This window comes from Aquila chrysaetos, chromosome 9, assembly GCF_900496995.4.
Source record: "Aquila chrysaetos chrysaetos chromosome 9, bAquChr1.4, whole genome shotgun sequence".
NCBI lineage: Eukaryota > Metazoa > Chordata > Aves > Accipitriformes > Accipitridae > Aquila > Aquila chrysaetos.
Genome location: NC_044012.1, coordinates 4,005,867 through 4,031,043, shown reverse-complemented (window position 1 = coordinate 4,031,043; position 25,177 = coordinate 4,005,867). Strand labels below are relative to the sequence as shown.

The following is a 25,177-nucleotide window of genomic DNA, read 5'->3' as shown; positions in this document are numbered from 1 at the left end:
GGGGGAACCGCCGCTCCTGCCTCTCCCGCACCGCACCGCGCAGTGCCGAGCCCCGCCGCCGCCCGCCCACCGCCGGCTGCCCAATGGCTCCGCGGCCGGCGCTGGGCCTGCCCCCGTCCGCCCCCCCCGGCCCCGGCGAAGGGGGGTTCGGGGTGATGCAATAGCCCGGGGAGGGGGGGGGGACAACACGACGAAGGAGGGTGGGGGGGGGCTCCCGGGGTGTGTGTGGGGGGGGGGTACCTGTCTTGAGGATGCAAAGCCGGGGCGCTGCCCGGGTAAGGGGGGGGGGGGGGGCGGCGGCGAGGGGTTCGTCCCCGAGCGGAGGGTCCGCCGCAGTGATGGGGTTTTCGGGTTTTCGATGTTTTTCCAGCCGCTGACGGACGGACGGGAGGAGGAAGGAGGGAAGAAACGATGCGCAAAATGGAGCGGCGGGGCCGGGAGCCGGGCAGGGCGCACGGGAGGTAGCCGAGCTGGAAGGAGGACTGAGAGCAGGTAGGCGAGGGGAAGGCGAGGGGAAGGCGAGGGGAAGGCGAGGGGAAGGCGAGGGGAAGGCGAGGGGAAGGCGAGGGGAAGGCGAGGGGAAGGCGAGGGGAAGGCGAGGGGAAGGCTCCGGACCGGGAGTGCCGGGACACAGGGGCAGAAGCCGGGTAAAGCTTTGTGAGACTGCCGGCGGGTGGGAGTGGGAGACCGTTCCCCTCTCCGTGGGGACCTCTAAGGGGGTCCGTGAGGGTGACTTTGGAGTCGGGAGGGCTCGCTGCTGCTTCAGGTGTGGGTATGTGTGTCGGTGTGGGTTGTAGCCCCTTTCAGATGGAGCGATCTCCCCCTGCCGGGCTGCTCTTCCAGCACCGCCAATTAAAACTACACCATCTAACCCGAGTCAAAACGCTACCGAGAGATGCAGGGGTTTAGGCAAAAAAAAAGGATTAAGGGTTGGCTGTAAGATTGCACTTCAGTCCTACGCCCGCAGAAATAGAGGCAGGTCCTTTGCTTTGCAGGACTCGGCTTGAAATAAGTGTCAGCACATGTTGTTGTGCCCAAGGACCGGAGTTTTAAAAAGCAGTCCTTGTACGTGTTAGTGGGTTTCTACCCTAAACCTGGGGGGGGGGCTGGATATTGCAAATTTAATAAAAACTACATTCCATGAGAAAAAGTATCACACTTTGTTTCTTTCAAAGTTTGCAGTGGGATGTTCATTATTTATTTTCATGTCAATATGTTGTAAATGAACAGTAAGAAACCTCATTACCACACACAGTTACTCGGTGTTTTCAGACCTCTCAAGGAACAATAGCACCAGAGCATGTGCTAATTGTAAGATACATCATTTACTGCCATAGAATAGGAAGCCCTAATCCTGCATGCAGCTTCTTCCAGAGGGAGTCCTGAATGACATGAGGTTCCCTGTAGCATCAGGGCCCAAAACACGAGCGTATTGCTGCAGTGCATCTCTGTGATGTAGATGAGGTCATAGGGAAGAGAGAAATATTTCTGAAGTCAGTACAAGTGTAGGACATGGCATCTGGCTGAATCACACTCAGTATCTGTAGACTGCAGGCTCCAGATGATAATATAATTACACATTAATAGTTCTGAATTTCTATTGATTTTCTTTTGGAACTGTCTTTAGGAACACTTTTTCTTTTTAAAAGCCTTTTTGCTGACCATTATCTGCTCATAAACGTGGGGTGTTTTTTTTTTTTCATATTCTGCATTTATCATCCTTTGGCACTACCTCACTGCTGTTTATACCTGTCACAACTGCTGGTTGTCCTTGTCTCTTCAAGCTTGTTCCTCAGCTCCTGTTGTTTCCTAGGGCAGAGGTGGGTGACTGAAATGTCATTTCCCTTAGAAGGAGAAAAACTCAACCTTGTTTCGGTCTCTGTGACCCAGAGGCTGGAGTGTTTGAATTACATTCATTAGGAACGTCATGTCTCTACACTTTAAAGTGCCAGATTCAAACCTCAGAAATGCTGCCTTCTTCATGGGATCAAACCTCTTCTCTTTGCTTCTCTTCCTTGTCTTTGACGTACTTTCATGGATTTTTTTCTTTTAACGCATGGAAGAATAAATATTGTGCTCAGTTTCATCAGGCTGTAAATGGAGGGGGGAAAATACCTACTTGTCTGACTTCAGTGAGCTCTGATTTGCTTTTCATATGGGAGTTTGGAGACCTCCATCTTCTGCACATGGGTCTTTTCCTCCTGTGCAGGAAGATGTCACTGGCCTGGCAGGAACATCTGTCCATCTCACAGGAGTCCTCAGAGAGGAAGCACAGACAACAGGGAAAGTGAAAGGACTTAAAAGAGGACTTAGGGACTTCCTCACAAAAAGGTCTCCAGCAAGCATGAAGTCTTGGATAACTGGACTGACCTTCAGCTGTCTAGACTGTACTAATGAAGTTCAAGAAGGGCCTCAGAATGGGTAGAGGGCGCTGATCAAACAGGATGGCTCTGCAGAGCTATGGGCCCACAGGAGGCTTAGCTGTTCTCCTAAAATATATCGCTAGTGCCTTGCTCCTGTGGCTCTTTGCCATCACACCTTTTTGCTTTTTTTCTGATCTTTCTATGTGGCTGTCCCCAGTCCTGCTTCTCCGTCTCTGTCTTTTCAGTGCAGGAGCAGAGGAAATAATGGAGAGAATAATACTCTCTTTCAGGAAAAGGCTGCTATGAACTTAGAGGTCATAGTTACTGTTAGGGCTGTCACCAAAGTAGGTTTTTCACTCAGCCCAGGAATGGCGGGTCTTTATCCTGGGTCTCCGTGGTCACAACGGCTACAGAAGAGACCAAAGCTAGCAAAAAATGCTTCTTATCTTCAGACTCGATAATCAGTTAGATTAGTAGAGATCCATCATCTCTGGGGTGGCTGAAGAAGAGCAGCCCTGCGGAGAAGGACTTGGGGGTACTGGTGGACAAAAAGCTGGACGTGAGCTGGCAATGTGTGCTCGCAGCCCAGAAAGCCAACCGTATCCTGGGCTGTATCAAAAGAAGCGTGACCAGCAGGTCGAGGGAGGAGATTCTCCCCCTCTACTCTGCTCCGTGAGACCCCACCTGGAGTACTGCATCCATTTCTGGGACCCTCAACGTAAGAAGGACATGGACCTGTTGGAGCGGGTCCAGAGGAGGGCCGTGAAAATGATCAGAGGGCTGGAGCACCTCTCCTACGAAGACAGACTGAGAGAGTTGGGGTTGTTCAGCCTGGAGAAGAGAAGGCTCCGGGGAGACCTTATTGCAGCCTTCCAGTACTTAAGGGGGCTGATGAGAAAGATAGGGACAAACTTTTTAGCAAGGCCTGTTGCGATAGGACAAGGGGTAATGGTTTTAAACTAAAAGAGGGGAGATTCAGACTAGATACAAGGAAGAAATTTTTTACGATGAGGGTGGTGAACCACAGGTTGGTAGTAGATGCCCCATCCCTGGAAACATTCAGGGTCAGGTTGGACGGAGCTCTGAGCAACCCGATCCGGTTGAAGATGTCCCTGCTCGTGGCAGGGGGGTTGGACTAGATGACCTTTCAAGGTCCCTTCCAACCCAAACCATTCTGTGATTCTATGAAGAGCAGCCGCAGCCGGCCGGATGCTTACTGCCGCGGCGCCGGAGCGGTTACCTGCAGCGGAGGGCTGGACGAAGGCTGGGGTAGGTGAAGGTGCTAAGAGCCCTGGCACACCGCCCTTGTTTGAAACGCTGCTGCTCCGCGCTGTACACGTCGTCCGACGCCAGCGACCACTGCCCCGTCACCACGTGGGACACGCGTCCGAGCTGGGCTGTCCCGGGTGAGAGCAGACCGAGCTTGGGCACAACCTTCCCGGCTTCTGCTGTCCTGACAATAAACTCGGGAAGATACGCGGGATCTCTGGATTAACAAAGGGTTTTCTTTACTTGTGTTTTTAGTGAAGACCACTGCACTGAAATGGGACTGGGGTGGGGGCCGCGGACAAAGTCTTTGCGTCTTACTTCATCCCTGAAGGAGGTGTGCTGTCTGTCAGCCCCGCTGTTCGCCAAGGTTTTTTGTTAACTTTTAAGCCTCCCGGGCCCTCATCGATGAGAAAAAGCCCCACAGCGGCACGCATCGCTGAAGAGCTGCCAGCTGCGGGCTAGGCATTTCTGTAGCCGGATAAGATTCACGGCCGGCCGAGGAGGACGAGACGGCGACCGGCCTTCTCACCGTTCCGTAACGCCCACCCATACCGCAGAGAGACGTCCAGCCTGCGCGCCGGTTTGCAGAACAACCCCGCCGACTGCCCCACGGCCGTAGCGATAGCCTCGGCGGCGGCACCGCCGTGGAACGCCAGCCGGGCCGGGCCCTCCTCACCTCACCGCCTCCGCGGCGGGACACTCCCGGCGGGCCCGCGGCGGAGGGCCCCGGCCGCCATTTGCTGTCGACGGGGTCGCCGGAGCCTCCTCGGCCCTGCCCGGCGCCGCTTCCCGCCCCGCCTCGGTCCCTCCCCGCTCCATCCAGCCGGCATTTCCTGAGCCGGCCATGGCGGCGGCGGCGGGGCTGCCCGCCCCCCGCGGGGCCTCCGCGCTGCGCTAAACCCGCGGCTCCCTCCGCGGAGGGGGGGACGACGACACGTTGGGCGGCTGCCCGGCCTGTGGCGAGGCCCCTTCCCCCGCTTCGCCGCCCCCCCCTTTTTTTTTTTCTTCCTCCCCCCCCCCCCCCCTTTATCCCGGCTAAATAAACGCTGTGGGGAAAAAAAAACCAAAAAACCCTCAGCCGATGCAGCTCCCGGAGGACCGGCCGGGATGAGCCGCCGCGGCGGGTCTCCGCGGGGCGCGGGAGTTGCGCGGTGCGGCCGGCTCGGTCGGAGCGGGGCCGGGACCGAGGGGCTGCCCCGCCGCCCCGGCTCCCGCCTGCCCCCCCCCGGGCCGCGGGGCTCCGCGGCGGGCTCTTGCCGGCGCTGGCGAGGGAACGATTTCACCGCCGGCAGCGAGAAGGAGCGGTAAGTAAATAACTTCACCCTCCGTGAGGTCCGCGCCAGCCCTCGGTCGTACGCCCGACTTTGTTGACGCGAGCAGGCGTTAACAACACGAGGAAACAACATCGCGGAGCGAAAAATAATAATTTTTTTTTTTTTTTTTTTTAAACCCGAACGTGGTCGAGCTGCAGATTAGCATGTGCAGGTCGTCTCCGCTGCGATATTTATTCAGCGCAGTGTGGGTTTTTAGCACAGGGTCGGTATGCCGCTAACATCTTTCTTTGCTTTTGTCCTAGAAGTACTGCGGATCAGCCTGTCATGGAGGGAACCAGGCAAACCAGGATTTGTCGTCCACACAAGATAAGTGAATCCTCAAAGGTTTGTACGTTTCGTGTTGCCTACCAAAAAAAGCAAGTTGCAGAAATAACGAGGAGGGGGGTAAAGGCTCTCCGTTAGGATGGACTGGTTTGGAGGAATGTGAATATTCTGGGCTTTTAAGAAGAGGTGTGAAAACGGTGGTCTACCTGCCCACATATTTTTGATAGAAGTTGCTACCTAGTGACTAAAAAAAAAAAAAAAAAAAAAGCAGCATCAGCAGCGAATGGGCATCTGCTCGTCGTGACTCATAACTTAAAAAAGAAACCCACATCACTGCAGCACAGTATTTTCTCTACACCAAAAATTCAGTCATTGAATGCGATGTGTCTATCTTGGGAATTTTTCGTACTGATCCATCTCATAAAATCCAGGCTAGTTACAGAAGCAAAGCTGGGATTACTTTTTAGATTTAGTCTCTGTTTTGTACAAGATGGGAGACTTGATCCTGCAAGTAGTTATTCCAGTGAACTCGAGATGTTTTCTTGGGTTTGTGAGGTTAATTTTCTTTGTATAGAATCTCTGTCTGCACAAATACATTGATTTTAGCTGGGAATCGACGCGAGTCCATCTTAGGTAGTTCTTTATGCAGGTCATCAGGGTGATGACCTAAGATTTATAAGATGTTAATATCAGCTGTAATTATGATGTTCACTTTGTTCCATACCGGTGAAAGCTGCTTTTCTGTTCTAGTGCGAGCACTAGGTTACAGATGCTGCAGAGCAAGTACCTCGTACTACCAACAACAGCTGGAAGAGAAGAACTTTTCAGTGCCTGAATCTGTCTTATCCAAGTTGAATGAGACAGATCTCATTTTCTTTTGCATCACTGACGAGGAGTGGTACTGCGTTAACAATCTGAAAGAAATTAGATCTTTGCTGAATCCGAAAGAAGTTAAAATACTGCTCTAATACAATTGATAAAAGATAAATAGGACTAATTTTTAAATGCATCCCTGCCAATATAATCTTTCCCTGAGTGCTGATCCCGTCTACCATTTGAAGGGTTTAGTCTGAATGTAATAATAATACATCACATTAAAAATTAATTAACTTGACAGCATTGTTTTATTTTCTTGCTTAGACAGCAGCTGTCACTATCTGTTAAACTTAGAATTACTAGATAATGCTAAAGCTGTTCTACAGAATATAAATAGCTTGAGAAAGATGTTCGTGTTTAGTATAAAATTAATCTTGGTTTTGAAATGTGCAGCTATCAGCTTCCGTTATTTGCTCACTGAACGAATGAACTTGCTAAGTGGCTGAAATATGTTAATATATTCTGAGTCCATCCAGTGCCATGCGTAATGATTTTATGCTTGATTTCTGAAGTAGCAGCAGTTCTACATGGCAACAAGAATTTTAGGAGTACAAGTTGTCAGGCGTGTTTGCGGTCAGGATCATGCTGCTGACTCGACAGCCAGCTAAGTAAATAGGGATCTCTGGCAAATCTTATATTCTGGTGTAATCTTGTTATGCACGATGGTGGTATTAGAGAATATTAGAGAGAAATGATCAGCCAATTTACAGAGATGAGAGGGAATATGTTTTTGAGTTTAATCCAATAACTGTCCCCCACGAGTCAGATTCAGAAAAGGGTGCTGTAAGATGTTAGTTATTGTCTGTTCATACACTGTCCTTTATCATAGTTGCCACAAATGTGTGGTTTGTCCTTTGCCGTATTTGTTATTCTTCCCGCTTCCTCCGTCCCCTGGTCTCTGCTTGGGCTCCTGTATGATATCAGCATTTCTCAACCTCAGAAAAATGAAGATAAAAAACTTTACAGTCCTTAAACCCCGTATTTTTTTCTGTTACAGATCTCTGGCAGTTTTATTCCTCAGTGGAAGGTACTTTGTTGTCTATGCCATAGATCCCTTTTTAACTTCAGAGTTATGAGGAGGCAATGAGTATAAGGCAAATTAAAGAGTTTTGGCCCAGAAAACTTACAATTATTGAAGCCTCTTCACTTAGGTTGGTTTAACTCTGTACACTTGCATGTACAAAGTTACTCCAACAGAAGGCTTTTTGGCAGCGTAGCCTCCATTGTTTGGGAAAGAGCGTAAGCGAAACTAAAGAGAAACCACTGGGATATCGCGCTAAGAGCAACACATTTGGTTATTAATTTGGGTCTCATCTTTGGCGGACTGCCTGTTGCTATACTACTGACTGCTAAAAGGCAGACGTGGGAGGTCGGGCTCCCAAGGTTGGCATTAGCTCGGGATGATTGGCTGCCATCACGTCTGGACAGTGGTGAGCTGCGTGCGTTAATCCTGGTTATCTCATCGTATAAAAGTACATTTACCAAATTCTGTACGCAGGATGCATATCTAGAGTGAGGGTTGTGCGCAGGGGAAAAAATTTGGCTCGAGGACTTGGACCTGTCCCATCCAGGTGGGTAGAGAGGTTGTCTCACCATGATTTAACCAACCCATTAATGGCTTAGGCCAGACAGCAATAATCATGTGCTTTCTGTTTGGGAAACCAGGAAAGCCACAGATAGTTAGGATTTCTAGGAGAAGCAACAGTTTGGTGAAGGAAAGGTTGAATGCCTGAGAGGCGTGAAGAGACCTCGGGCTATCTGTGTGACTGTTTTCGAAGTAGATACGGACTGAGACACCTTTTCAGGGCGTCACTTCTGGGAATGCAGTCTGGGGATGTAGAACCGGGCAGGACCCAGGGTCCTACAGCCAGAACTGTTCAGAGCTAACTTAGGTACGATACAAAGATGTGCTTCCTTTCCACCTCCTTTCATTGCTCTTACATGTTCTTACAGGCTCTGCAACTCTGCCTGTTTTGGATTTGGTAATTAAAGTTAAGTATTTGCATTTAACTTAACCTGGCTTTTATTAAGAGACATCACAAGGTAGCTGACTGTACCATCGAGCATTCCATTCCTCCAGAAAGATGGTCCTAAAAGCTGCATCGCTTGACATACTGGGGTGACCAGCCCCTTCAATACGTGTTCTGCAGGACATTCAAGGGGTAACAAAACGTTTCCATTTTGGTTCTTCTTAGACTGGTAACGTGAGCCTGTGAGAAAGAGGCAAACACTGGTTGCCTCAAAAGCTCTGTGGCACGTCCGGAGCTGGTAGGAAGAATGTCTGGACCAGAGGGATCCCAGAAGGGCACTTAACGGACATGTTCTGAGGGCATTTTCCCCTTTCTTTAGAAGAAAAATACTTAGTCATATTCATTAAAACAAAAACTACCTCGGCTTCTGGAAGCAAGTAGAAGTCTTCTGGGAATAAGTTGTCTGCATGTGTGGCTTTGCACATAAATAAACAGCTATTATTTTTGAATGCAGTGTGTGTGCCTGGAATAATATGGAAAGAAAGAGAGGGATTTTACCCTAACGAGCTTAGAGTTCTGAAAAGATTTAAGAGGGGGTAGCTGTCAAGTAAGCACTAACCCAAACAATACATGGGCTGAATGAAAATTTGGCATACTGCTGCATGTGTGTCTCCCACTCCAAATATTTAGTGAGTAGCTTAGTTGAGAAGAACTCTGTAAGGAGTCATTTGGGGGACAAGTAAGAAAGGAAATGTCAGCAAGATGTCTCGAAGACAATGAGTGGAAGAGTTTCAGAAAATTGTGCCTGTATAAATCATCAGGGAGGAGGTTTGGATGCAGCATTGTGGAGGAGGTAGGAGTAAATTATAAAAAAAAAAAGGGGGGGAGTAGGAAGCAGTAAAAGTCTGCATAGGCCTTTCAAAGTGAAGGCAAGGAGCTTGGGCTCGTACTACATTGCTTGCCAACTGTTTCAAGTCAGAATTTATTACAAACGTGCAACACGAGTAAGTTTGCTCTCTCTCGTGTATGACTACATCTAATGGGAAAACACTTTGTGCACACTGAAATTTATCTTGGTGAAGATGACATCTGCCTGATACTGTTTTTTTTATTCCAGGTGTACAGATGGGATGACCACTCTAGTCTAGTTCTTCAGAGCCTGAACGAGCAGAGGCACCGTGGCCTCTTCTGTGACATTGTCCTCGTGGTGGATGAACAGAGAGTCCCTGCCCATCGGAACCTCCTCGCTGTTTGCAGTGACTACTTCAACTCTATGTTCACCATTGGTATGCGAGAAGCCCACCAAAAGGAGGTTGAACTTTTTGGAGCCTCTTACATCGGTCTGAAGGCTGTGGTGGATTTCCTTTATGGCAGCGAGCTGTCTTTAGATGGAGGCAATATCGACTACGTGCTCGAAACAGCTCACCTGCTGCAGATCTGGAAGGTGGTTGACTTCTGTTGCGAGTATCTGGAGAATGAAGTCAGCGAGGAGAACTATTTGTACCTGCAGGAGCTAGCCTCTATTTACAACCTGAAGCGCCTTGACTCCTACATTGATTCTTTCATCTTGCAGAACTTCGGCACCCTGTCTTTCACCCCGGACTTCCTGCAGAACATTTCCTTGCAGAAGTTGTGCCAATACCTGGACAGCAGCAACGTGCAGCAGGAGTGTGAGCACGACTTGCTGCAGGCTGCCTTGCAGTGGCTTACCCAGTACCCGGAAAGGGAGAATGAGGCTTACCAGGTTCTGGATAACATTCATTTTCCCTTGATACCTAAAAGTGATCTCCTCCATCGAGTCAAGCCTGCTGTCTGCTCTCTTCTTCCCAAAGAAGCAAACTGTGAGGGGTTTATAGAGGAGGCGGTGAACTACCATAATAACGTCACGGCTCAGCCAGTGCTGCAGAACAAACGCACAGCCCTGCGGACCTGCGAGGAAAGGCTCCTCTTTGTGGGTGGGGAGGTTTCCGAACGGTGCCTGGAACTGAGTGATGATACCTGCTTCTTGGACATCAGAAAGGGGCAGTGGGTGGCAGAAACCCCTCTCCCAGCCAGACGCAGTCACCACTGTGTTGCAGTCTTGGGAGGCTTCATCTTCATAGCCGGAGGCAGCTTTTCAAGAGACAATGGAGGGGATGCAGCTTCAAATCTCCTATATAGGTATGATCCCCGCTGTAACCAGTGGATAAAGGTGAGACTTAAGCTGTATTATTTCTCTGTTTAAAGTCCTTAATGTTTAGAGTGTTTTCTTCTTTTTGGTGGAAGGACGGGGCTCATTAGAATAGCCAACATAGCAACACTTGCAAATGGAAGTTCAAGTTAGTTAAGTTGAAAAAGCAGCTACTTGAATCCTTTGTGAGAATGCTTACGTTACACATACAGCAAAAGAGTTTGGGGCAGATTCTTAACTTCACTTGGGATTTGGGCATCTCATCTGTGAAGTTCCTGGTCAGCAGCCACCTGCAACTCTTCAGATTACTTTTGGGAATAATGCTAAGAATGGACTTAAAGAGGTGTTCATCTTTCTCAAGCAGTAGCACATACAACTAAATCAAAAATGGGTCTAATGCAAAAAGCAAATGTTTCTGACGCTTGTCAAATGTCTCTGTGCTAAATGTCTCTTACAACAAGCTATTCACTTCCAGTCCTGCTGTAAAACCCTGCGGCCAGTGCAGGTTCCTATAAGAACCAGTCATCCCGTGTGGTTCGGTTGTGGTTTTGAGTGATTCCAATATATGTTTCTTGCAGAGTTTTGGAAGGACGCCCATGTAACACGAACATTTGTAGAGTAACCTGTCTCTTAGATGCTTCCTGTTGTCCCCTTTTTTGAAAATGAATGCTCTGTAACATGCTACTGCAGAAAAACAAAAGTATTTTATGAATATAATGGCCAAACCCAGTAGCTCTCCTTTCCAAATAAATGGGAAGAAGCAACTATCCTAGCCTCATGAATATACCTTAAGTCAGCTTGCTTACCAGATGTTTGAAGATGTCAGCATGTTATTTTTTTTTTGACAGGTTGCCTCCATGAGACAACGCCGTGTAGATTTCTACCTGGGAGCTATTACCGACATGCTGGTAGCTGTTGGTGGCAGGAATGAAAACGGGGCACTTTCTTCAGTTGAGACCTACAGTCCTCAGAAGGATTCGTGGTCCTATATAGCAGGCTTGCCCAGGTAATGGACTTGTTCAGAAAGTTATCTTGTGTTTGAAGAATGCTAGTAAAGGGAGCTTGTGTGACTTTAGGTGATGAATGGGTATCCCTAGAAGGGAGGCAAGGGAATATATAACCGACATGGTATCAGCAAGTAACAAACCATATCAGCATTTGGTATTTGAGCAACCAGCTCTTCCAGGCAGCGTGCCTCATGTCAGCTTGATTGGTTTTAATTTTTGTCCCAAGGTACGTCTGAAGGATGGGAGGGAGAGCTCTTGTAATTTTGCTCTACTATTCTTAAAGTATTTCTCCTGAGGTCACTTGGAGTTGAACCTTTTCAGAGGCACTGTTTAGATCTTGATCAAAGGCTTTTATAATTTGTTTAGCCTTACTTTGTCACCTTGGTGTGATTGTTTTCCTTGTAAGGTGTTTCTCTCTGTTTGGCTGCTCAGGCTGGCTGTTGCAGATAAACCACTTTATTTAGGTAACCCTGGCAAATGTGACCTCTCTTTCTCTCAGTCTGAATTAAAACAGCTGCTGTACTTCTGAGAGGCTTTAGTACTGCAGCTCTTCTTGTAACAGCAGCACAGGACATTGCTAGTATTTTGAATTAACATTTGAGTGGTGACTTCGTAAGAATGGTACGAAAGCATTTCATTTGCAGACAGCTATTCAGATTTAGTATTATTTCACATTCATGGAAATTACAGGAGTATTGGCTATACGGATGGTATTTTCGTGACATCTGAAACCTGCACCTTCAGCAGCAGTACTTGCTTTCTTAGTGGCATCACGAACAGGATACTTGCAATTTGATTTTAGAGTTCAGGCCTTTTTTCCCTTATTCCCTTAGCTGCAGAGCTGCAGAGCCATAGGCAGCCAGTGAAGGCACAGAAGCCTGTTGCCCAATTCTATTTTGGGCAGGTGCTGCAATGCGAGTCTGATCCAGGCTAACAGCTGGGCTCGAGTGCTCTTCAGAAGCAGGATGCTTTTTTCCGTTTTATTTCTGCTCACATAGGCAGATCTAGGAGTTGAGGCTGAACACCACAATCTTTCCTGGGAAGCTGTGTATAAGAGTATCTTCAGTTCCTAAGCCCTTCTGTTAATTGGCGTGACCTGTGAGATCCCAGTAACATCTCACAGAAATTATAGCACAGCTGTTTTTCTTTTTTTTTAAAACATTTTTCAAAGAAATGTAGGTGTGACCTAACTGCCTTGTATGTTGTTAGAAAAACACTCACCTTAGAACTGGTATGGATATTTTTTTTCCCAGCATATAAGTGGTCCTGGGGAAGCTTGCAGACTGCAAGCTGTCTGAAAAGGGGCAGTTTTTCTGCATGTTCTTACTGCTACGTGTGTGTTGGCTTTGGGAATTTTGCAGCTGCAGCATTTAAAAGTGAACTTTGACGTGGGGGTGTTAATTTTGTATTAGAATGTCTAGCTGATCCGCTTGGACGAGGCAGAAGTCCCCCTTATGGGATAGACCCCACTTACACTGACTTAGCTGGTTGCTAAACTGCAGGGTTAGGCTGTAGTAGAGGCACTATTTTAAGTTATTGTTGCATCCCCCAAAAATAGTTCTGCATCCTCTCTTCCTGCCTGCTCTGTCCTCGTCCCGTGCTAACTGTCCCTTGTGCCACCTCAGGTGATTGTGCAGCTGCATAGCCAACCAGATGGTTTCCCAGTTTTCCATGTAGCTGCTCTCTTGTGTGTCAACATGTCTTTAGTTATATCTTAATGGACACTTATTGCCTTCAGATTTTCTGTCATTTCAGCCCTCTTTCTCCTTTTGGGGAGCTCTTGCGTTGGGCAGTATATTGTTTGCACCAACCGTTTTCCTGCACAGAAGGAATAAAGCTAAAAGAACTTTATACAGGTTTCAAAAGGCAAAAATCAGCGCGGAGGTAGACAACAGAAAGAAACCTTCTGAATGCAGGGACAAACGAATGCTGCTTGAGCTTGGAGATGTGGCTCTGGCAGGTGTGGGTGGCTGCTGGAAGGGATCTGGGCAGAACTTTCCTGATGTACTTCAGATGGATTTGCTGACAGCAAAGGAAGGATGAGAGAGAATTCTGTAATCTGTTCAAGACTAGAAGAAAGCATGCTAGCTACAGTTCCTTCTGTGTACTCCTGTCTTCCCTTCAACATACTCTCGATCTGATCTGTTTTCCTCCCCACCACATGCTTTTGTTCCTCAAACTGATTTTAGTTACTCTTTTTACCCAAATAACATCTTCCCCAGCCCTATACCAGCAGCAAGTCTTTTCTCCTCATGCAGAGGAAATCAGAAGCTCCAATCCTCTGCTTCCTGATTGCCTGATCAGGCAACATGTCCCAACATAGCTGCCTCGTTTCCTGCTTTTTTCTGTCTTCTTCCCTCTGAAGAGAACACATGCAGGTTTCTTGTCCTCTTGGGTGCACGGCCACCAGAAGCAGGCTCCCTGCCCGCAGCTCTGGTGGTGTTTCTGACTGCTCTAAGCCAGCAGCTGCCTGGAAGACTATTCCCTGGAGTGATAGGCACATGTCGAGGTCATTCTGGGGTGTAGGCTTGCGTAGTTCCATTTGAGCCGTGTGGGGTTGGGCTCTCAGATGTTATATTTGTTAAAGCTTCTACTCTGAACATGCAGAAAATGGTTTTACGTTTTTTTCTTCCCAAGGGTTATAGCTTGCCATGCATGTGGAGATTTTCAGGCGAAAGGCAATGGTTGCATCCTTGAATACACATGCCTCCTGTCCTCTGCCAAATCCTGTGTCCATGTTGCTGTACACAGGCACAGTCGTGCTGCTCTAAGGCAGAGCTTTGCAAGTTCTGTTTTATCTGTTCTTCCCCCCCACCCTTCCCACCCCAACATGGTCAAAACAACACGTTGTTTTCCCTAACCACTTACTTGGAAGGAGCTGAGCTGTTTTGACTGAAATAATGCTGTCTTACTGAAGAAGAAAACACAGCCTCTTGAGGCAGATGCTTGACGTGGAAAACTTCAGCCAAGCTATCTAAAGGGTGGACCCGGTCCAAGTCTGCTACAAGTGAATTTTGCCTGACACTCAGTCAGGTCCTTGGTTGTGGGATACCTTTCCCATTCTTCAGAGAGGTCCTGTATTTTTTTCACCATTTTCCCAGGCTCTTTGGGAGCAGTTGCTGCCATAGTTTCTAGCCCGGAAGGGAGCAGCAGTGGCTGACAAGCTTGGCAGAGCAGAAGTTGGTGCAGTGTGTTCTCATCTTGAATAGACCATGAAAAAGTCTGCTGCAGACATCAGTGAAATTAATTGAGTGGCCTTAGGTTAAAGTTTGGCAGAACAACTGAAAGCAGTTGTATGAGGAAATGTGTCGGAACAGGTTGACGAATGATGGTATCTGCTCTGCTAGTTGTGTCATGATCTCGCAGGGTTGCAACAGGTGGACACCGAGATTCAGAGAAACCACAGCTCGCCTGGACTTTGGTTGGAGTAGGGGATTCCCAAAGCTTTATTGAGTTAGGCCAAGTGTTCTTCTGTTTAAGAAAACAAATGGTAGATTTTCTAGCATTTACCGAATGCTGTTACTGTGTCAGAAACTGTCATTTTTGCAGCACTGTATCTAGGCAAGTTATTCAAAATCGGCAACTGGCTCTAGAAGATGTTCTGAATCGAAACTTCTTTCTCCTTAATGCCTCTGTCTTTATCTGGCCACTCTTACAGATAACACTGCCAAAACGCTCGATGCTTTCTGTTGGAGAATGTCTGGACCCACTCTATTGAAGTGTCCTGTTCTGTTGCATGTTTAGAAGTGCCTCCATATAAGCCATACGGCTTGCAGAAAGGATTCTTATTGATTGCTTTCAATTTGTGCATTGTATTTCATGCAGTTTTCTATTAATGTAGAGCCGGGTATGTGCAATTTTGGATGAGCTTTTCAGAAGTCAGGCAAAGTGAAACACCTCTAGTGTATTTCAACAGGTAATCTCCCTATATTGGTAAAACAACAAATCGATGGTCGATTTGATGCTTCAGATATGATTGCCTCTTTCAGATTACTCCTGTAGCTATTGCTGTTCGCTAGACATAGTCATTGATTGATGCAAAAAGAAAAGCATCAGTGCTTTTTCTGTAGCTGTCTATGCTAGATTGCATGCATGCGCTTGAGAGAAAATGTCTATTGCTTGCTTACGTGTACAGAATTCCACTTTTCAGTTAGTGTAGGAAAACATTTAACCTACTTCTCCAAAGGTCACTCAAGTTTTTCTTAACTTACGGTCATTTTTTTTTTTTTTTTTCCCAAATGCTGAATGTAATGTGATTGCTATCAGCAGTACAATAACCCTGGGCTTTGTGTTGGATTCAATGTCCTTGTACTCTTCTCCTTCTGACTCCTCAAAACTGCCTGTTACCTGACACTACCTCCACTGTGGAGTGCACTGCATGTCCTCCAGGTAGCTTGTTGGTTAGATGTGGGTTTAAAATCTAGTGCAGTTTGAGAAAAGAAATGAATTCAAGCTGTCCATCCCACTTCCCAGATAGGTAGTCTACTTTTTAAGACCCATTCCTGTGTATATAGGGAAGCAAAGACTCTAGCAACCAGACTGGGTGCCACTGGAGACACGTGTTCCCAGTTCTTGTCTGTAAGAGACCACAAACACGGTAGAGCAGCATCTATGTACTCGACACCTGCCATAGCATTTCTGGCCAGTGCGAAAGCTGGAGTGCACGTGCTCAGGGTATTTCATGTCAAACAGAAGCACTGAGCATGAGTTATGTGCTTCCATGGTTAGGCTTCCATGTGAGCTGTGGAATTTTTGAGTTGCCTTTTTGGATAAAGTCTCATAACTATACCTTAGTCCTCTCTTTTTCCTTTCTTTCTTTTTCCTGAGTGGCTAAGAAACAGTACAATTCTGAAGTCATCTCTGCAAGGTCTCCAGGGATGGTGCTCCAGCCTCTGTAGTTGAAAGGTCCGTCCTGGTCACTCAGCATTCTTAGGCCAAGTGTGTCAAGGATTTTTCTGTTTCTTGTAGCAGGAGCCTGTTAAAATATCTGATTCAGACACTGGTCAGGGATCAGAAGCTTCAGTAGGCATCTAGGATAATAAACGTCTTTTAGCTTTTCTCAGAAGTGTTGTGCTTTCAGGGTAAATGTGGGTTTTCTTTTCTATTCCACCTTTTCCCTTGGCACAAAAGTGCTTGGCACTTAGGCGTGTGGAAGAAGTTATGATACCGTTTCTGTAGCTGAGAGAAACTATTACCATGCGAAATAAAAACAGCTTAAGGTTCTATCCACATTGAGTTTCGAGCGTGTTCAGGCATGGTTCAAAAGCATTCCAGGCTAAAGTAATGGTAACGTAGGTTTGTCTGCCATAGAAGTTGAGTTGTCTTGAGTCCTTGACTACAAAGGATGGTAGTAGAGGCTTCTGAGTGCAGCATGATGAGTATATTGCTCTGCATCCCTATGGGTATTAAATTGTTTGGGCTCTTTGTATCGATGTGTGAGCCAGTTTGCTGTGGCTTGTGCTGCAGCTACTTCTTTTGACACCCCCCACACCTGAAAAAAGAAAAAAAGGCATGTGCAGGAAGGGTATGTTCAAAGAAGCTGAGGCTGTCCCTCGCCTTAGCATTCCACTTCTAAGAGCTCAAAGGGGTTTGGTCGGGAATATCCTAGTGTGAAGTTAAGAACAGTCTCATTAGGTTTGTAGTGGCTTTATTATAGCTGATCAAAGGGGTTTTCTCTCTGCCCTGCCCTGTGGAAACCACGTGCGTGATGTTGGTTCTACCATCTCATTTTGTCTTACTTCAAACACGGACTCTGATCTATGATTGACTGAGGTCTGTTGCCTTGTCTTGGGGTGACCAAAGAAGTTATCACCTGTATAGCAGAAGTGGTAGAGCAGATGGATAGCTCATGAAAAGGACACTACATGTATCATGACTGCAAATAAACTGGGCTGTGAACGCTAGCGGGTAAGAAACGTGATTCATGATCCTGAAGCTGTGGAAGGGGAAGGCAGCAGTAGTTTTCTTGTTGGTTTTTCTTGGTTAATTGCTACTGGTAAGTCTGAGAGGTATCATGATTATTTCCTCTTTCTGTCATAGAAACCCTTGCTGAGATGTGGATTTTTTCCTCTCTGGCCCTCTCAGACTGATCCAACCCAAGCACTGGAGCAGGAAAATGGGAGTGAAGGCCATGCCAACTAGAGCAGGATGGGTTACTTCTGTTGTATGACACACTGTAGAGGATGCCTTAAAAAGTGATTGTCATACCTTAGCGCTCTGTAGCGACCAGGTATGAAAAGGATGCCTTAAAAAGTGATTGTCGTACCTTAGCACTCTGCAGCGCAGGGTGAAGCGGTATGAATAAGAATAGTTACTGGGTAACTGACAGGATTAGGGATTCTTCTGTCTTTAGTTACTGTTTATTTTCTTCTTCAGTACCAGTCCTTGTTGAATGCTTGTGTATCTTGATAAAATCGGTGAGCACCAAGTCAGATCATTTTTGTTTGCCTGTCCTAGGTTTACCTACGGCCATGCTGGAACAGTCTACAAGGAATTTGTGTACATTTCAGGAGGCCATGATTACCAAATTGGCCCCTATAGAAAAAACCTGCTGTGTTACGATTACCGCACGGATGTCTGGGAGGAGAAGAGGCCAATGATCACTGCCCGAGGGTGGCACAGCATGTGCACCTTACAGGACAATATCTACTCCATCGGTGGCAGTGATGACAACATAGAAACCATGGCTCGTTTTGACATTCTGAGTGTGGAGTCGTACAGCCCTCAATGTAACCAGTGGACCAGAGTTGCTCCTCTGCTGCAAGCAAACAGTGAGTCAGGGGTGGCAGTTTGGGAAGGCAAGATTTATATCCTCGGAGGCTACAGCTGGGAAGAAACAGTCTTCTCCAAAACAGTCCAGGTTTATGATAAGGAGAAAAATAAGTGGTACAAAGGAACTGACCTACCCAAAGCAATTGCTGGTGTGTCTGCATGTGTCTGTGCATTGAAACCCAAAACAGAGGACAAAAAGAAAAAGACGAAAACAAAAAAACATCAAGATCGAGGAAGATGACTACTTCTGGAAAACCACCCTTTGATGGTGGACTCCAAAAGAACCTTGTATTTAATCATTTCTATCTAACCTTGATTCTTTCTTTTTCTTTTTAAATGGGGGGGGAGGGGAAGCATATTCTGAAGCCTCAGAAATGTACAGTTGAATGTGTTTTTTGGATTAAGCTCATGTTTAAGATAAAAACAACGAAAGAAACCAAAAAACCAACGCCTCCTACTATATAAGGGGAGATATGGCAAGAGAGGTTATGCTGCTCTCCTGAATGTTAAGGCTTAGTCTTTTACTTCTGTGGTTCATGGCATTTCCACGTATATCATATTATATCAACATTTTTAAAATAAGGTTGAATCTGTGGCCGAGATGATAATGTCAAGGGGGAGGAGGCAGAGTAGTCAGTGTCTGGTTTGAAGTTACAGAGCAGTTCAAAGGAGTTCAGAAGCAACTGCTAAGAAAAAATGAAATGGATCTTCGATGTTGTAAATTTTGAATTTTTATAACGTTAAATTTCATTTACAATACATTCTTGAGTTGTTAGTATCAGATTTCTGGAACGTGAGAGTTCAAAGAGAATATTGCTTTTGGTGAATGCAGGTCAGATCAGCTTGAAGAGTGAATAACTCCACTGTACTCTTAAGATTAAGAAGACCTTATTGTGTGGCTAAAGAGTCGATGGGATTGACCTGGGCTTGGATCGATAGCATTGGGAACTTTGAAATCTGGGAAAGGTGAGATGTCTTTTGCATCCCTTGTTGTGGCACTTTTCATATCCAAACGCAATAGCAAGTTTTTCCTGGGCTTTAAAACATGCCCTGGAAGGAGGGGAAAAAAAAAATAATCTGTCAAAGAACTTGAAAGAAGATTTGAGGATTTGGGTGGAAACTGTACAATTTGCCTTGGGCTTCAAAGCGGATGGAACTGACAGAGCTCACTGTGAGTTTGGGGTTTGCTGAGTAGGGTAACAGCGGGGAGAAGTGGCGGGAGGATCCTTCAGGTGAACTTGGAGCAAGAAGATATCCCTCCCCAGCTCTACCAGGCTGTAGAAGCTGGGATCCACTTCATTTAACTCAAGCCTCACAGTGGTCACTGCTAATAGCCAGTGTGAGCAGGGGCCCGTACGAGACTTGTCTACTGTCAAAAAGCTTATTAGCTGAGGATGATTAATTGGGTTTCGGTAATCTGGAAGAACAGCAACTTGTTTTTTTACCTGAGCTAATAGCTCCCACTTTCCTCCTCTTACCTTTTTTGTTTTCAAGTTCACAATGTCTTTTCATCAGAGTAGCCTTTTCTGATGGATTTGGCTGGGACTCAAAGCCACGGCTCATCAGGTATGCAACCGAACACTTTCCCCAGCGAGACAGGCTCAAAAGGAAGAAACCCAAAATATACCCAGGACTGTGTTTGGGACCCAGACAGTGGGACTGAACTGAAAATTGTCTGTTAGATCCTCTGTGTCACAGTATCCTCCGCATACCAAGTAAAGAGATTTCTGACCCAAGTGTTAGTCCACCCTCTACAAACACAGCTGATTCTGCTGCAGATATTAAAATTCCCCGACTGTCTGGCCAGCTTTCAGGCATTCACCCTGGGGCATTTTACAAATGCACCTCTGATTTGCAAGAAGTCGATCACCAGCAATCTGATACAACCACTTCAGTTATTGTAATAATGCCAGGCCACAGGTTAATATTCCTCCTTCCCAAAAGAAGAAATTTTTAGAAAGTTTTTAAAAACAACTTTTATACTTTTTTATAACACGTTTTGCTAACTCAGTCTCTTGTTTGCCATATATTATATTATTTAGTATAGAAGCTACTGCTCTGTAATTGTGACCCCGTTGTTGCCGTCGGGAGCTCATCATTTGACGGATCTTTTAGTCTTTGTGTAGTTGGTCGGGATGCGACGCAGCTGTTAGAGCAGCATTTACATTCTCAGCATTGTCAGGCAGTCAGCTATAATTGTGACTATTGTACGGCCTCTTCCCCGATAGTCCAGCTCGCCAGACATGCTAATAAACACGCTTTATTTTCAGCTATTGGTGATCTGCTGAGTGGATTTCAAGGGCTTTGGTTTAAAGTTCTGCTGGGGAACCGTCGATTGTTGCTGTTATTTCTTCCTCAATCCTTCTTTCACATCTCCCTTATGCACCATAACCATGTATTTCACGTTTGCCTTTTTTTTTTTCCCATCTGGTGTACATATAGTTGGGATCCTGCTACCCGCCTTTTTTTTTTTTTTTTTTTGTAACTTTTTACCTCAATAATTGGAAAACACTAAGAAAACATTTTTGCACTTAATTTCATTTGAAGCTCTTGTAAATTAAAGAACTCTTAGATATATTGGAAGAACATGTTTGTATTGAAAGAGGTACCTCTGAATAAATTTCTGGAGTGCAAGAAAGCTACAGGTTTCTTCTTCAGTGCTAAGAAAGAATTTAAGAAAACTAGTTGAAATTGATTTTGTGAAACTCCTTGAGGGTTTTTTTTGGTTTGCCTTTTTTTTTTTTAAAGCCCCAGGAGTTAGTTGTTCATTTGCATTAATGGATTTGTTTTAAAGCCTTTGTACGCTGCATGAGGTAATGGTTATTCTTTTTTATCCTAAAAATAAATTTTAAAAAACCCAACAAACACAAAAACAAACCAAACATTTTGGTTATGACAAACTCATTAATGAGTTCTTTGGGTTTTTTTTTTTTATATCTGAAATCCTTGCTATGTTGACTGACAACTACTTAACTTTTTGGGACATTTTCATGTGTAAGTATAGAACAAAAATTTCAAGGACTTGCTTTGTTTCTGTTAATGGGTTGCTTGTTACTATATCCCCCCTTTTAATGTGTTTATGTATTACATTAATGTCTGGAAACAATAAATCCAGTTTAGAATATTGTATTCATCACTGTGTGACTTGTGTATTGATTTAATTGAGGTTCTTCTTTTTGACAAATTGGAAAGAAGTAGTTTTGTAATTATTTTTAGGTGGCATTGATAATGGTAGAAACATTTTAATAGGCAGAAGCTAAATGTAACAATATGAAGTGGAAATATAACTTACTTATCTAATCCACCTTTTCTGCATCGTGCTTCAAACCAGATGGTCAGAAATTACTTGTCACATTTTTTTGCAGCTGTGACAAAAGACCCATTGCAGTTTATGTTGTGGCTCCAAAGGTAGTGTTGAGTGGGGAGTTGATAAACACAGTTACGACTTCATAACATTAAACTTAATTGCATAGGCAAAATATAACCGACGTACTCATCAAGGTCAGCTTTATTTTTCCCGGTCCATTTATTGTCCCTTCAAAACCAGAGGCTATAGGTGAGTATGGGACATCTCTCGGGTTACTAGAGGTCGCTGGGGTATTGTACCTGTTGTTGCCATAAGCATTTTTTCCGTTATTAAAGGAAGAAATTATTACCATTTGCACCTACGAGACCCAGAGCAGTAAGCATTGCGAAAAGCACAGTCTGGCAGAGTGCCCCTTGATTTTGGATGTTGTGTACCCAGACGTGGCTTATCATCACTCGGGAAGTGTTAGTAGATAGCACACGATGCTTGAAAATAACTTAAGCTCCCCAGTGCTGAACTGCTTTGTGAAATTGTGCTGGAATTCTGCGAAAATAAAAGGGAGAATAATGTATGACGTGAGTGGATTTCTACTTTGATTTTCAAGGTCTGAACAGCCCTCTCGGCGAGTAATTAAGTTCGGTAGAGAAAAGGCGTATCCTCCTGGTCTGTGCTCTTAGGGAATCAGCCTGGCTCCTGCACCTGTACATACCACTGCCTTCGTCTGTGAGCTTTGTAAAACATTGTACTGCTTGTCAGGAAGCATAGCTCTTTCTTCCTGCCCCGGGGAAAAATAACTACTGCTCTACCTCATTTTTAAAAAGGCTCCTCTTGCCAAATTCTGAGGAAAGCTCGTTTTACCTGACACAAAACAGCTACCAAAAACCTCAGGTTTTCTCTTCCCACACTTCCATGCCTGTATCTTGGCATCAGCATGTCAAGGAGCTGCTGCCTGTAACACTGACGTTAGATAACATAAATCCCTCGAGATACCCTGAGGAAAAATTACACTGTGGTGCGAGATGTAGTTGTTTTGAAGGCTTGAGAAACAAGCTGGAAATATTTTTGTTCTCAAGTTGAAACCTTAAATTGAGAAAAATGGGCCTGGGTGTCTGTCTTTCTCCGTAAGAGATCAGACTGCTTTCTTCCAAATGCTGGTGATTTTCTATGTGCTGTTTAGGATTCAGTATTCTTATATGACAGCAATAAAGTGTCTCATGTCTAGGGAATTGAAAGAAATAGTTTAACCTTTAGTACTCTTTCTGAGAAGCAATTTAACTCACAGAAAAAAAGTCCAGATTCTAATTGTGATTGTTGCCTTGCCAATACGTCTTAACGAAGCTTTGACCAGTAAGAAGTTTCTATGGAAAAAAAAAAGCTAGCGTGACAAGCTTTATATATTTATTTCAGTTTCTTGTCATATTTCGGTTCTCATGAATGTAATAATGAGTGAGAAGCTAATTACGCCTTCATGAACTTACGGCTTTGAGTTGTCTGACGGACCAGGTCAGGGCAGATGCATCCTCAGTCCAGACAGAGATGTACTGTCACTGCGCTGTGTGAGTCAGAGCAGAGACGAGCTCCAGCTTCCTTCCCCCTTCTGAGAACTCCGCTGCTAAATGAGACACACAGCCCAGCAGCGGGCTTGTTGATACCACACACATTTTTTAGCATCACATAGGCTCTTTCTGGAGCTCAGAGTAGCTTTGGGAAAAAAATGTATCTTTGCTTTTATCATGATGGGTTCGGTGACAGAACATGAAAGGAAGGTGAGATAAAGACTTGCAAGTTCTTTTGAGACTGTAGCCCTAAAATAGACGATTGCGTGAGAAGAGAGAAAGCTCATATTTAAGATAAGGATGAATAAGTCACAAATAATTCAGCCAAAAGCTCTGCATAAATAATTGAAACACAGAATGAATTGAATCAAGCATCCACATGATCTACTAAAGGCTTGTCCAGACTTCAAATTTGTTTCAGTTTAACTTGAACTAGTCCATGCCTAAGTTCCTTACATTGTGAAATTAAATGTATTTTTTACAAATTTTCAGCAAATTTAGGAATATGGAGTTTGAAGTCAGGTTTGCATTAATGCATTTTTGGAATGAAACACCTCCCATTGGTGTCCTGTGCTGCTCTGCTCACTGCTGCTACCTGCGTAACCATTCCTGCGCTGCTGCTGTCTCAACTTCCCTTCGTAAACACCGGGATGCCTGTTGCTGACCTGTGCAATTTAGGCCACAGAAAGTTCAAAACTTATTCTGCCAGCTTGTTTCAGTACTCGGGGTACTCTGAAGTATGAGGCTTTTGGAAAACCTCAGGAGTGACTATCCACCACAAGCAGCTGTCCAAAAAAGAGGTTCGACAAGAAGGACCTAAGCAAGTTCTATAAAGGACAGAGAAGCACTTTACCGGGGCTGTAAAAATGTTTTATTATAACCACGAGCAGCAAAAGGGACCTGCTTCAGCAGTGACTTCTGTTCCTCTTCATAGGCACCACATCATATAACAGCTTTAGTGCCCCCATGACCACTGTGAAAACAGCTCGATTTACCTCTGGCAAAGTTCACGGCGTCTCTGCGGACCTTGCGCTGGAGGAGCACTGTCGCAGCTGCCTCCGACAGACTATGCCAATGACACCTCTGTGGACGTTGACCTCGAGTAGGCTGGTTTTCTATTGGAAACTTAAAATACCACGAGCCAACTGACCTACGAGCAGAAGTCCCTCCCTGAGATCCAACCAGGGAAGATGACTGCTGCTTGTAAATCCTTCATGGTAGGCAACGGTGCAGACGGAGTGAAAAGAGCTCCCTCCCCAGCACTATTTTTGTGCCATTACAGGCACGAGGCTGGTACCACCATGGTCCCTTAGAGTCCGGGTGCTTTAAATAATGTTTCTGGTTTTTCTCTGCACAGCAGCCACCTTAGCTTTCTGTGTCTTGGCCCCCCCCAGAACACAGTATAGTGCTGACTGTTTTTTTTCTTCCCAGTTGAATCTCATTACCAGAATGACTGGCAAAGTAGCAAAGCCCTTACTGTACCTAGAAACTATTGGGACAAAAGTTCTGCATCTCTGAAGAAAAAGTCTTCAGAGCTCCTAAAGCTCTTAGCACTGGGAGGAAGCTTTACATGGACAGCAGTAAACCTCCCGCAGCGATCAGCCAATTCTTGCAACACTACAGGAAGACATTCCCTTCTGCCCCTGAAAGTGGATGTGTGGGTCCTGGTTGCTTCAGAAAAGTCATACGTATAAATCCTTCACCTCCTGGGCACTGCCATGAGTATGATCCAGTGAAATCATGAGGAGTATGGTATGGAAGGGTGAGCCATTCCCATGCACTTTGCATTTACAGTAGGATAAGAACAATTGCAGCAGTTACCGGGAGGCAGCTAACTTGGGAGTAGTTTATTCAGCTAACCAGCTAATGTCAGACAGTCCTTTATTTCCCTAGCCATGGACCTCATTTGTTGTTGAACAATTCACAAAATAATTAAGTGAGTACCATGTTGTTAGGACCATTACTTTACCCCATGAATCTTAAGAACATGGATACACAGAAAGAATACAGCACCATTTTTTTGAAGTTGGAAAAGCAACATGTTGTTTGGGAGGTATAATTTGCGGCCACTGGCATAAAGGATGGAAGAAAATAAAACCGATTTGTGCAATGCAGTAAGCGGTAATGCACTAACAGACCACTAAAAATGGCAAAAATGAATGACAAAACAGAACTGAGGTGGAAACTTTCCAGCAGGTAAGTTTCTTCAAACCATGCTATTACAATAATACTTACAAAACTTACATTATTACAAAATATTGTGGTAAAATGTTAACAGACTTCACAATGA

The 25,177-nt window shown here is 45.4% G+C and overlaps 1 protein-coding gene across 6 annotated transcripts; it reads left to right on the top strand.

Moving 5' to 3' along the window:
• Positions 1–68: 68 nt before the first annotated feature.
• KLHL36 (kelch like family member 36) lies at positions 69–21,157 on the top strand. Of its 6 annotated transcripts, none has more exons than XM_030024340.1 (6): positions 69–152; positions 371–492; positions 5,209–5,290; positions 9,194–10,267; positions 11,095–11,252; positions 17,710–21,157. In XM_030024340.1, the coding sequence occupies exons 1-6, from the start codon at positions 84–86 to the stop codon at positions 18,263–18,265; spliced, it is 2,061 nt and encodes a 686-aa protein (XP_029880200.1). In that variant the 5' UTR covers positions 69–83; the 3' UTR covers positions 18,266–21,157. The 6 variants fall into 6 exon arrangements, 5 of the variants coding, with proteins under 5 accessions (XP_029880200.1, XP_029880202.1, XP_029880201.1 ...); XM_030024341.1 differs by lacking the exon at positions 69–152 and adding an exon at positions 228–275; XR_003924871.1 differs by lacking the exons at positions 69–152; positions 371–492 and adding an exon at positions 4,683–4,936 and having other exon boundaries at positions 17,710–18,990; positions 19,519–21,157.
• Positions 21,158–25,177: the final 4,020 nt, after the last annotated feature.